We start from the raw sequence: 13,926 nt of genomic DNA on the forward strand, positions 1-13,926 counted from the left end.
AGGTTAGCTCTGAGTGTTAGCGATGCTAATGTAAACACCGACCATATTACGTCCAAAGCAGTCGGGCATTGTTTCTGATAGCAACGTTTCTGATTGGGCCGTGGGTCCACATTTCAGATATTACGTCATATCGGACGCAAATCTGGATCAGCTCCGTTGTAGCCCCGTTTTTAGAAATTTGGGTACGGAGGAAAAGAGAGAGGGTTTTATTTTCTGATGCTGCGTGAGTTCCCCAACACACCGGGGACACATAGTTATGTATAAAAGACATCAGAAAGTGCATTTTGCATGATAGGTCCCCTTTAAGTCAAATGATGAAATATAGAATCCAAGACATAATCAAGTCTTGTTATCACGATATTCATGAATTATAGATATATTGACCATCTACTTTTACCATTTTTCTAAATATTCTCTCCAAAAATGTAGATTTAAAATGTAAGATAAAAAAAGAAACACTCTTGTTTTAACTTAAAGGTGGGGTAGGTAATTCACTACAGAAATACTTTTAGTTATATTCCATGGAATGCTCTTAACATCCCGATAGCAATGAATACAAAAATTAAATGCTTTGACAATAAATATATTAAAAAAACATCATCTGTGGAAGCCGTGGCGCTGTAAAAAGCACGACCAATCATCTGAGCCGGCCCGGCTAAAGTAACTGGATGGCCTACCTGCCTGTCAGCCTTCCATCTGTGCACAAACTTATCTCGTGCCCTCATTGGTCATGTGCGCGTTCGTGTGTGTTGGAGGAGAGGCTCTGTAAGGAAGAGGCAGATTTCTTCCGGTTGTGTACTTTCAAATTCTAGCGCACTCGAGCTGGTTTCTCCATTCTTACCTAACCCACCTTTAAATTGAGTTTCAAAAGAACATTATGGAAAATGTCCCTGTGTAACCGATCCTGCTCTGCTAAAGATGTCACTCCTTGTGTAAAATGCTTTTATTTACTTTACTATTATTAATACATTTTTCTAATTCTTATTTCAACTTGTAACAAAATCATCGTTCCCCTCCTCTGCCTCTTTACATGTTACATGACGAAGCTGCATGGTGATTGTTTGAATCTGCATATTTTGACAACATGACCCACACTAGCAACTTCCACAAGCTGCTGTAAAGCCTACTGTAAACCCTTCTATTGCGTATTCCCCTTCTGTGCGCAGTAAAATGGAGACAATGACAGAAATCCCATCTTCCTGTACAGCAGTGCTTCTCAAAGTGTGGTCCGCGAGCGCCCCCTAGTGGTTTGTGAGTATATTGCTAAAATTTCACATTTTAAATAAATAAATTTAAGTTTTCCGCACTCTCGCGAAATATCTCCGCAATGGAGCGAGCTGAAGTTTCAATTTTTTTCGATTGCATGATATAGCCCAGCGCAACACCTTCATTACACATGTTTTCACTTGTTTGTACCATTTTCAGGCGATTTGTAATCTGTTCTAGAAAAACGATGTGTTTTTGGATATTTGTGGAGTTAGGTGGTCCGCGAGTGTTTTTTTATTGGTTAAGTGGTCCTTGGTATGAAAAAGTTTGAGAAACACTGCTGTACAGTAACGGCATCGAGAGGTAGTCATTTTCATATGCAGGTGAACAAGAAGGAATATAAAATAGATGCATAGGCAATGATTCCTTTAAATTAGACCAGAGGTGTCCAAACTTTTGTCACCGAGGGCCACATACAGAAAAATGTACGAAGGGCTGGGCCACTCACTAGAGCAGCGTTTCTCAAAGTGTGGGGCGCGCCCCAAAATAATAAATTTCTTTTTTTTTCACACTGGTGGAATATCAAAACAACGGCCCGCCCGGGGTGCAAAACGCATCAATGAAAGAGACCCTCTACCACACAAAACAACACCTGTAGATAACCCAATTTGTGTTCTTTGAAATTGAAAAGGATATTGCATTGTGTTTGTTACTTTCGTTGCAGTTGTATGTCTTAAGTGTAATTTGGCATGCTTTTATTTTGAAGGCGAGTTTACGCTGTTGACAGTTGTTGTTGCTATGGAAACAAGAAACGTTTCACAGCTGGCGGAACTTGTCATAAAGTCCGCGATAATAAAGCCCACCCATTTAGAGGGAAGATATGATAGGTCAATTGTACTGTCATTTGACATTACTCTCTCGTTCAGTTACTATAGCTGGCCCTCTGTGAATTCATAGCTGGACGTCCAACAGCTCCTGTCTTCACCTCGCAGAGACGAGCTTCTTTCATTTAACCCTTCACATTCAAACAGAAACTGAATAAGAAGATTCAAAGGATTTATTTCTTTGGAAATGTTATTTTAAATACAATTTAATCAAGTTATTTTTGGTAAAACTAATGACAAATATTACTAAAAACATATTTTTTTAAAATATATAAAGAAAAATATAATTTGTTTTAATGTTTTTTAATATTATTTTGTAGAATATCTTTGGCCCTCAGAGACAGGCTCGCCACTGGTAAAAATCTCTCATACACACATGTGAAACGCTCTCACAGACACACACAACAGCGTTGCAGTCGGGAAGAAAAGCAATGTGGAGCGAGAGAGAGAGAGCAAGAGAGAGCAAGAGAGAGAGCACACCTTTATCTATTTAATAAAGTTGTAAAGAATAAAGTAAGAAATCATTCCAATGTGTACTATAGGACAGTAAAAAGTTTAAAAGGGGAGTGATTAGTCAAATATGCATAAATAAAAAGAAAGAATGCTAACTAGGTAACATAAGGTAAGAATAAACTAGTTTAAATGATTTGTTGTGATCATATTCTAAAGATGTTTGGATTATTGAAAAGTATACAGCTCCCTTTCATCTGAGTGTTGAGAGCTGTATCCATACATTCATGTTGGGCTCAAAGTAGGGCTGCTCGATTATGGCAAAAATCATAATCTCGATTATTGGGGTCAATAATTGATATCACGATTATTAAAAACGATTAACCATTTACTTTGAAAAACATCAATTTATTGAAGAAAATAATTTGAAACGTATGTTTTTAACAGTTGATTACCCTGAACTTTAAGTATAATTCAACTGAAAAACAAATTTAAAAAATAAATAAAATCGTTTTATTTCGATTATGTTGTTTTCATAATCGTTGCAAGCCAAAATCGTAATTGCGATTAAAATACGATTAATTGAGCAGACCTAGCTCAAAGTGCACCAGATTGATGCATTTAACTTCAACATTTAAAAAAAAATCTTCCTGGGGGTGCATGCCAGAGGATGTGACGTCCACCACCAAATAAAGCAGGTTAAAATAATTAAATTGCATACATTTTATTTTAGTAAACACTGAAAACGGGTCCCACAGACCCAAACAGCACACAAAGGTTAAAGGTAGCATATAATAATGTGCTAAATATATACACTGCAAAAAAACAAAAAAGAGGAGTAAAAGTAGCTCACGACTTGTTTTATTTTTTTAAAGTAGCCCTCATCCTAAAAAAGGTTGGAGACCCCTGTTATAGAACGATACATTTGACAATTTTAAGCTTGGCCTACCATTTTATTGGAGCGATGAGGAACAGCTGGGGCTTGAAAAGGCCCACCTGTTCAAAGTGGGGAATGACTGCACTAGAGGTATACTGCCTCGTAAGTTAAGTTATAAGTTAGCAACATGTAGGTACATTACGCTTGATACATGAAAACAGCCTACATCCCAGCTCTCTATAGGGTTTAATTTATCTTGTTGGCAACTCATCCCTTAAAACAGAAGCCTCAGAGTGATTATAATAAGATGAAATATGAACTGTGTATTTCAAGGTTGCTATGTAAATAAGTAATTGGGCTTTTTTTTATCAAATAAGATTTGTTAGAAAATGTTTTCAACATGAATTTATTTGAAAATTGGGCTTATTAAAACACATGAATACTACCGTGTTATATATTTGTACATATATATTTAAGAAGTACAATATACGACAAGCACAAGTTTCATTTGTGGGCTATTTCATCATACTTTTTTAATTAGCTGAGGGCCGATTCAAAATGGTACACAGGCCGTAATTGGCCCCCGGGCCGTAGTTTGGACACCCCTGCATTAGACGGTTAGTGTGTAATCTGTCTTGCCCTTTTACCGTTTAGATAAAGCCCTTCCTTTATTATTTCCCTTCATTTGTGACCTTTAACCTACCTACCCCCCTGAGTCTCCTTCCCTCTGGTAATAAATGAACAATTGCTGGCTGAGCCGAAGGAAAAGAAAACAGAATAATATTTACCAGCAGTGCAGTGCGTCCCACTTTGAATTGAGTTCAGCAGCAATGAACAGCTACTTGTTACAAGTGCAAACCCATTGAAACCCGATGTAGACACAGAATAGTGCATATTTACCCCCATAAAACACAACATAGACAGTACACAAACACTTTTCAGAAATGTTTGCGGCACATTTCCATCCGTTTTTTACCATGAGATGAGATGGAAGACACAGGCATAGAAGTCAGCAAGCCAACAGACTCATCATCACCAGTCAAAAGGTCAGATTCAGAGATTAGTTTCCATCTTACTCCCACGAATAGGCGATATTCCAATCTCTCTGCCAGGAAGGCTCTTCAAGACCAAGCTCCACAACGCCTTCAACAAAGCCCTAACACACTGACTGGGAAACAATCTGGGTACAACTTTGCTAAAAACAGGAAACCATCAGAGATAAAAGATAATTGGAATTAAAAGAAAAAAGTCTCATCATTGCAACATTCCTTTAAGTCAGCACTGAAGAACACCAAAGTAGAGCCATTTGTGATCAGGAATGTGTAGTAGAAGTGATTATTTATACTATAAGAATTTCTGCTTAATGAGAAGTAGAAAAAGATAACCTAGGATAAGCAAGAACACTCTGTTTTCTGTTTACTGATACCAACGAGCTTATCAGGAGTGACTAAGACCACCTCAATGTTTGGCAATAGCACAATACCAATGAATTCAGTGGTGCAGGAATGAGTGCTAAACCCAGAAATTAGTACGCATTTGAGCACTTCCAGGTTCCCTGTTCCAATGGTTTCTGAATGTTTTTGGTCAGATGCCTGAAACAAGGTCTGTTGTTTATACTAGTTTGCTAGATTTCCAGGTTTTAGACATAAATGTGTCAGTAAATACGGGTTGTTAAAAGTGGTAGCTAGCAAGTGTCTAAATGAGATGACTAAACCTCATCACGCCCAACATTAGCCTCCTTTAGCTTAGCGGTGGTGACGTGAAGTCATGTGACCGTGCTGTAGTTCCTTTATAGCCCAACATTAGCCGCCTTTAGCTTAGCGGTGGTGACATGAAGTCATGTGACCGTGCTGTAGTTCCTTTATAGCCCAACATTAGCCGCCTTTAGCTTAGCGGTGGTGACGTGAAGTCATGTGACCGTGCTGTAGTTCTTTTATAGCCCAACATTAGCCACCTTTAGCTTAGCGGTGGTGACGTGAAGTCATGTGACCGTGCTGTAGTTCCTTTATAGCCCAACATTAGCCACCTTTAGCTTAGCGGTGGTGACGTGAAGTCATGTGACTGTGCTGTAGTTCCTTTATAGCCCAACATTAGCCACCTTTAGCTTAGCGGTGGTGACGTGAAGTCATGTGACCGTGCTGCAGTTCCTTTATAGCCCAACATTAGCCACCTTTAGCTTAGCGGTGGTGACGTGAATACATGTGACCGTGCTGTAGTTCCTTTATAGTCTAACGTTAGCTTTCAACTTGCTAAACAAAACATTCAACAATAAACGTGCATTTTCCACATCTTATTTTCTGCAATATTGCAAAATCTGATGTAAAAATCCCATTGGCTTTTAATCATGGGAGCCCTTGCGATGCTAATATATGGGATGGCATACAAAAATACGTCATCCCTGCACCACTCTACACACTGATGTTGCACCAGAAATAGCAACAGATCAACACAGCTTAGACCATCATTTTCTGTCATAGTGGTTTATTTCATCAGGTGGACGTAGCGGGCGATGGTTGACCAGTTCTGCCACTCTTGAGCAACGTGATAAGTTCCACTCACTCACTCATGACAGCAGCACTGTCTGTGGTTTGCAGCTGATCCTCGGGATTCTCAGCCCTTCATACAAAACCACAACCACCATCTGCTGACTGGTACCTAACCCATCTCACACGAATAACACTTGTGGTATCACAGAATAGTGACTCTTTCAAAACTAGAAATGCAGACAATGTCTAGGTCACTACTGTAAAGTAAAAAATAAGCTAATATATCAATAGAAAGGTGCGCTGTGCTACAACTCTACCTCTGATAGAGAGAATGTGTTGCTTTTTGTTATCTTACGGGAAAAAGAGGACTGGTTTCAGCAGAACTCCTGATAGCGAAGGGTGGGTTCTTCCAAGGAAACATTAACTCATACACCAGGACACTTCAAAAGCTTATTGCCTTCAAACACGACCAGGTTCTGACTGTGTGTAATAACGCAGCGTACAAGACTCTTGGATTTGCAAGCTTCATCCCATTACCTACTAGGAAAGTACTTTAGATTAACATTTCCTCAAATTTGGTGTGGATATTTATTGAAAGTTGTAGAGATTTTTGTCAATCTTATGTTGCAAAAACAGTAAAGCCCTACTTTGCCAGTGTTGAAGGACACTAAGGATCTATCTGAAGCATGACAAGCTAACTTTGAATGCAAAAAAAAATGTCCTTAACAAGAAATCTACGGTTCTTCTTCTGTTAAACTTTCAGATTTCGTTTTTATTTTCCGGCATTTTACAATAACTGCTCCACAGCTTGTGAACCAGCCTATTCATTAACATAAATGAATGTAATATGAAATCCCTATAATGTACTTTGTTATCTATACTTGATTAGTAGCATGCTAAAACATACAAAACAACAGAGAGCTGTGCTATAAAGATTGGTCAAAGCAGCAGCATTGCCTAGTCTAAATGAAAGGCTTCAAATCATGTAGGCTAGTATCTAATAGTATCTGATTTGAGGTATTTGTAATCTGTTCAGATGTTCAAGTATTACTCAGTTAAAGTGTTTGATGTGTTTATAGAATCCATGCTATTCTTGTTAGCTAAACATATTAATCTTTCAGTCAGATAATTGGAGAAGTGAAAGAGACTTTTTTGGAGTACATGTGGGTTAGGCTAATATTCCCTGTGGTTTCCTTACACTATTTTCGGTAAAGAATAACCCACGTAAAACCATTTGCTTCAACCACCCTATGTAGATAAAAACCTTGCCAACACTAATGAGGAAAAGAGGTCACAACAGCTGTTTTAAAGTGCATTACTTTAAACACCTGCTTCCTTAATATGCAATACTTTTAATTGTCCAACACAAAAGGGACAGAAGCATCAACACAGGGTCGAACCCTGAAGCATCCAGCCAACACATGACATCATCCAGTAAAACAGGAGGAACTGGAAGGTGTTTACTCGGTGAAGTGAAAAAACATCTCCTACGGGAACATTTATTACCAAATATAGTAAGATAACAACTACATTAAACACCAGTAGCATACAGATAATACTGCGCAAATAAGTGACTAGTGTAATATCCAAATTGCAGTAAGCGCTATATTTGCCAGAGGTAAAAATAATAGAGATAATTAAACTGACTATTTTAACATTGTTGCTACTTTTACTGAATTAAAATTAGGACACACACACACACACACACACACACAACAACACACACACAACACACACACACACACCACACACACACACACACCACACACACACAGCACACACACACACAAACCACACACAACACACACACACACACACACACACACACCAACACACCACACACACACACACACACACACACACACACACACACACACAAAACACACACACACACACACACACACACACCACACACACACACACACACACACACACACACACACACACACACACACACACACACACACACACACACACACACACACACACACACACACACACTATTGTATGAGAGAGGTTCCAGGTTGAATTGAGGTGAATATTTGTAATGTTCAGAGGTTGTTGTGTTTAATATTCATGAGAATATTTGACATTGTTCAAATGATAATAAACATTTGCATAAAGCATATTTGTCCACTCATATGTTGATAAGAGTATTAAAAACTTGAAAAATATTCCTCTAAGGTACATTTAGAACGGATAAAAAATGTGCGATTAAGCCCTAGTTTAAATATCCGAGTATAGGGTCACACAATTTTTGGATAACAATAAATAAATGCGATTATTTTTGAATTATATTTCAACTGGGATCTGATTCACAATATTGGAGGGACTGATCATATCATTTTATTTAGCATTATCATTGAAAAATATCAACAATTATTATGGTGTGAGTTTTTTAGCAGACACATTTATTTTGTTAAGTTTGTAGAATATGATTTGTAGGATGGGAAATATCTGCAGCTCCACAACACTAACACATAATAAAATGGTATTACAACAGATAATCAGCAGTTAACAAATATTGAGCTGGCTGAGGTTTGAAAATAATTGTACATGTCTATATTGCGATATCAATACAATATCAAATAGTTGTGCAGCCCAATAAGAATACTTCTTCCACCTCTGGCAAATGTTTAAAGTGTGAAAATCATAGATCCAGTCGGACTTTAAATGTAGTAACAGGCAGACACCCAGAGAGCCAGGCGTGCTGGAGGCAGAGCAGTGATGCATGCAGAAGTGGTGTGCTAACAGGGAGAGATGGGTGAGACCAGAGTCACTGGAGTGGGCTGTTATGCACCGGCAGACCTGCAAAGCACAATTAGCACCATGTGACCCAGTCACAGAGAAAGCTCAGTCAGAACCTTTATATATACAGTCTATGGTCAGAACATAGAGGTAGAAGAGGAAGAAAAGCAAGCGTTTGACACTCAAGAACAACAACATTTAACACATCTAGGAATATGGAGTTTCATAACACAGAGCCAAGTTAGCTGCCCAACTATAACGGGGTGGAAGCACCAGAATAAAAACAACAGACGGTTACACACAACTTAAACATATCAAGAAACAACTTTAAATGTGATAACATTCTACAAACCTTTCAATCTCTTTTCAAATGCAAGGTACCATCCTTTCACTAGCTTACTTTGCGTAAAATAACAAGTTATCTCGGAAGCTAGCAATCACCTGTTGAGCTCAGGCCCCCAGGAAGTGCACTGGCCGTTGAAGCCGATTTTTATGAATGGCCGTAGTGGCCAAACATTGGTACTACAGCCACCATGACGTCACAAATAATTGTTCCCTTTGACTTAAATTGGGAAAGAGACGTCTGTAACTCAGCGTATACGTTTTTTTTTTTTCAGCTAGATAAATTACCTAGCACGAACACTTGCATAGTCCTTATTTGATTCAGTAGGTTGTAAAAGTTGTTAAATGCGCTAAAAGCTGGTTACAGAGTTATTTAATCTCTTCATTCATTTTACTCAGCAGAGAGCGGTATATCGGAGGCGGGGCTTAGAGGAAAACTCCAGTGCGCATGCTCTATGGGCCCACATACGGGTACTTTCTGGATCTACAGTCGCTTCATTTTGGGCTTTACTGAGCAACTCTCATAGGAATGAACGCTGTATCCAGTTCTCTTTACAGATCCATGCAAAGTCTGCATCCAGCATCAAAGACAAACTCCTCAAAGAACTGCATTAAGAGGAACTGGAGGGACGTTGTGCAAAATTAAGACACGAAAACACACCTCTTAAATTCTGCTCTGTTGTTGTTTTACTTTAAGCTAATTAAAGCTAACTGCTTAGCCTGTTTTTTCAAATAGAAGCGGTTGTAGGCGCTAGCAACAAGTGGCTAACAGTTAGCTAGCTTAACAGTAACTGAGATTTAATATGAGCCATTTTGTGATAAATTCACTATCAAGGAAACTGTAGAAGTAGTTCCCCTTGGTAACACACTGACTCAACTTTGACACACACACGTCATTCAGAATAAAAAGCAAGAAGCTGTTGTTGGCTATATAATTAGCATTTAGCATCATAGCTAACGGCAAGGATGCCCTGGAAAAGTCCCATTGAGAAACAACGGGAGTGATCCACCTGATCACGCTACGCCTCTTACCGGGTTTATCCGATCAGCTGCATTCGAAAACCACACGTATCCTGCCCGTGGGATAGACACATCACTTTGGCCATTGAGATCAACAGCAACAAGTATCCCACATTCTCGGTTTTGTCCAGTTTTTGTTGTCCTCCTCTCACTGGGAACAATCTCTGGCATACAAACAGCGCATTCCACAGGCTGCTTCTCCTCTGTGGCTGAATCCCCACAGGGCTGCTTACAATTAAAGGGACACTGCCTTGTTTTCTCACGCCTCTGTAGTGTGTACTGTGTCTGTGACTGTGCTGTGCACAACAAGTGTCAAAATGTAGGATTTTGTAACTTAATTTTTGCAATTATTCAACTGTGTAACTGAATGATTTGCAATTAATCAAATGGGCCATTCTCATATCACTTTGGCAGTATTATGGTGTTATTAGAGTGTACATTTTGAGCAATATTCATTATTAATACCATTATTATCGATACACCCTTTGTCAATAATGTAACATACATATTTTATTATCGTATCTATTTATATCTGTATTTTATTGTTACCATTTTTATTCAGAACGGCATTAAAAAAAAGTAATTAAACATTTTATTTTCGTCTTGTAGCTGTAGAAACCAAAGATGTGACAAAGATGTCAACAAGTATATTAAAGTTATAAATATTAATTCCTTACAAAATATGTGATTGGTTCCTGTATGATTCTTGAATATGTTGTGATTAAATACAGTGCTGATGGTGTGTGTAATTAACACTGTATATATTGTAATACAAATGTTATATAATATAATACAAAGTGTATTAATACTACATTTTTACTTTAACTTCTTATGTTTATACAAATATTTTTATTTTATTTAATTGTATCCTTAATTGGAATTCTTACTTTACCCTTTTATGTCTATATTAATACTTTTATTTGTATTTAACATTATTATTATTTTAACTTCTTATGTTTGTTTAATATTTGTGTATTTATTTAATATTTTATTCTTAATAATTTTATGTAAAAATCATAAAAATCTTATTTTGTCTTATTTAACTTTATTCTAAAATGGAGCAACCTTTGCAAAATCCATCCGTCATTTCCCTTAGGGATAAATAAAGTCCACTGACGCTCAATAACTCAACAGCCGTTCTTGATGAATGGGGAATGACCTCATAGGTAAAGTAAGAGAGTTAGATTGATATTGGTTTCTGCTTAATGTCTAAAGGAGCAGCGCAGCAGTCTGAATCACACTGGCTGTGTGATGCCCTCTGTTTTGAAATATGCCAGAACAACTTTGTTTAATAAGCACCGTATTAAAAACAATCGTACATTATACCCTCCTGCCAGACGGCAGGATTTATAAATGTCCTATGGCCTTTGTCTCCCACAGAATTGAAGGATAAGGGTATTAGGTAGCAGCCATGAAAAATAAGGAAGTGGAATCACAAAATGACTTACTGCTCCTCTCCTTGCACTGCTGGAAACAGTCAAGTTTGAAGAAATGGAAATGGCACTAATGTTGAGAACAGTTCTGTTTTTTTTGTTGATGAAACTTCATTTGGTGATATGAAATTCACCAGCAACAGATCACATGGCTTACGAGAAAACAGTCTCTGATTTACAATAAAGACGGGTGGCATAAGTCTGACTGTGTTATGAGGAAATTGGATAGTTAAAGGAGGGGTATGTAATTTATTTCAGAAACACTTGTTATATTCCATGGAATGCTCTTAACATCCCGATAGCAATGAATACATTAAATGCTTTGACAATAAATCCATAAAAAAATTTCATCAGTGGAAGCCGTGGCGCTGTAAAAAGCACGACCAATCATCTGAGCCGGCCCGGCTAAAATAACTGGATGGCCTACCTGCCTGTCAGCCTTCCATCTGTGCACAAACTTATCTCGTGCCCTCATTGGTCATGTGCGCGTTCGTGTGTGTTGGAGGAGGGGCTCTGTAAGGAAGTGGCAGATTTGCTCCGGTTGTGTATTTTCAAATTCTAGCGCACTCGAGCTTGTTTCTCCAAAATTACATACCCCACCTTTAATCAATTTAAACAATTATTTATTATTATTTTAACTCCTGCTATTTCCAGCTATCTCAGTCTTTCTATGGATCAGAGTTTAACCACTGTGCTCTAATAGCACGTTGGCATGTCTTTCCTCTGGCATTGCAGCCTTATCAGCTGACATGCAGTGGCATAGGAAAAAAAGGAGCCGCTGGGTAATAAATGTCGAATGGACACCCAAAGCAGTGGCTGGTCCTGATAAAACAACCCAACACACACAAAATCACAGAAAACATGAAGAATATTTCAGGCCAGAGCAACAAATGTCATGCATGCTGTACATTCACATAAACAGCTGTCAGGCAGTGGTGCTAATAAATCAGATAACACATCCAAACAAGTGGGCGGTGCAAAAGTAAGAGCTGCAGTGTGAAAGAAACTCAAACTGAACAACGTCTTCTTTATAGCAGTAACATGCTAAAAGAAAAGTCTGGATCAATGAGATAAATGGCATTTACTGTGAAAATCACTTCCAGAGGGAAATCTTGCTATCTTGTGTATTTTAAATGCTATAAAAGAGCAGTGTGCAAATCCTTAAAAGTCAGGCATAGATTTCTATTCATTAAAATACAAATAAAAGCCTTACTTTGTAATAAAATGTAGTAAATCAGTTGTTCAAAAGCCTTTAAAATGCCCAAACGTGTGAGGCAGGATTTTACGAATCATTGCTAATTACGTGATTGGAAAATAATGTAGCTGTAGCAACCCTGTGTAATCTCCCACGTAACAAAAGACGTCAAGAAGTGTATTAAATGACAGAAAAAATTGAAATAGTAATACCTAAAGAGACTATTTAAGTATTTCCTGCATAATTCTTAAATATTTTATGATTTAATATGGTTTCTTGTTGTGTAATTATGAGGGGTATTTGTTTGCCTGTGCGCTTGAATGCTTCATCAGGTGTACTAAATGACAAAAAAATTGAAAATAGTCACCCTTAAAAAGAATATTTACATATAATTCTTGAAGATTTTGTGATTTAATGAAGTTCTGGTTGTGTGATAGTGTGTGATTTGGGCGGTGTTTGTCTGCCGGTGTGCTTGAGTGCTCCAACCTGTGTGTGGGCGAGCATGCGTGCATTAGCGTGTGTATAAATAGTGGAAAGTGCCTGTGTGTGAGCGCAGCACCTGTGCCATCCTCTGCGTGTGCTGCAGGTTGTGGTGTTACTCACTCATGCACTGCAGGCCATGCTTCCTCTGCAGGGTCTTGCTGCACAGAGAGCAGGTGGCACAGCTGGAGAAAGACCCCGGCACCAGATGATGGCCGTGACACCTCCTGCTGCCACACACTGTGTCCTTCTCCTTCTCCTTCTGATGTTCCTTCTCTCGGTTCTTACCCTGCAGAGGAACAAGAGGAGAGGGTTTTACATGCAAATGTGTGTGTTCTCTTTCACTGTCTTATGGCTGGGGATGTATGAGATTGCATAAGCGTGCCAGAGGCAGGATATAGAACGGGGTTTGTGTAAATAGATTACAGACTTGTGTGTGTTGCATGCACACCAGTGGACTGTTTACACTGCGGGATTTGGTCTTTTAAAACTGCATAATGCAATTTAAATGCATCACAAAAATAGCACTTCAAATGTAATTGTAATAAAATGTATAGTAGAGCGTCATATACATTTTTCTGTATTATTATTATGTATTGTCATTTTTAAAAATAATAACAAATTATCATTGTTATGATTATTATTTTATTATACTTCTTTACAATTTGAAATACAAGTATTCACATGTTATGCCTACACTACACAAGATTTTTAGATAAATTATTGATTGTTTTTAAAAATTTGATAAAGATTTCACAACGTATCTGAAATTGTATAGTAGTCAACATTTACTCACTACAAAACT

The 13,926-nt window shown here is 38.0% G+C and overlaps 1 protein-coding gene across 1 annotated transcript in view; it reads right to left on the bottom strand.

Moving 5' to 3' along the window:
- The window catches only part of LOC117547211 (rho guanine nucleotide exchange factor 18-like), a gene marked incomplete in the record, with an annotated part of 70,433 nt that overhangs the window by 38,683 nt on the left and 17,824 nt on the right, over positions 1–13,926 (bottom strand). The window contains 1 exon segment of the mRNA XM_034217783.1: positions 13,245–13,410. Within this exon segment, the coding sequence (XP_034073674.1) occupies positions 13,245–13,410 (166 nt within the window).

Source organism: Gymnodraco acuticeps, unplaced genomic scaffold (assembly GCF_902827175.1).
Source record: "Gymnodraco acuticeps unplaced genomic scaffold, fGymAcu1.1, whole genome shotgun sequence".
In the NCBI taxonomy this organism is placed as follows: domain Eukaryota; kingdom Metazoa; phylum Chordata; class Actinopteri; order Perciformes; family Bathydraconidae; genus Gymnodraco; species Gymnodraco acuticeps.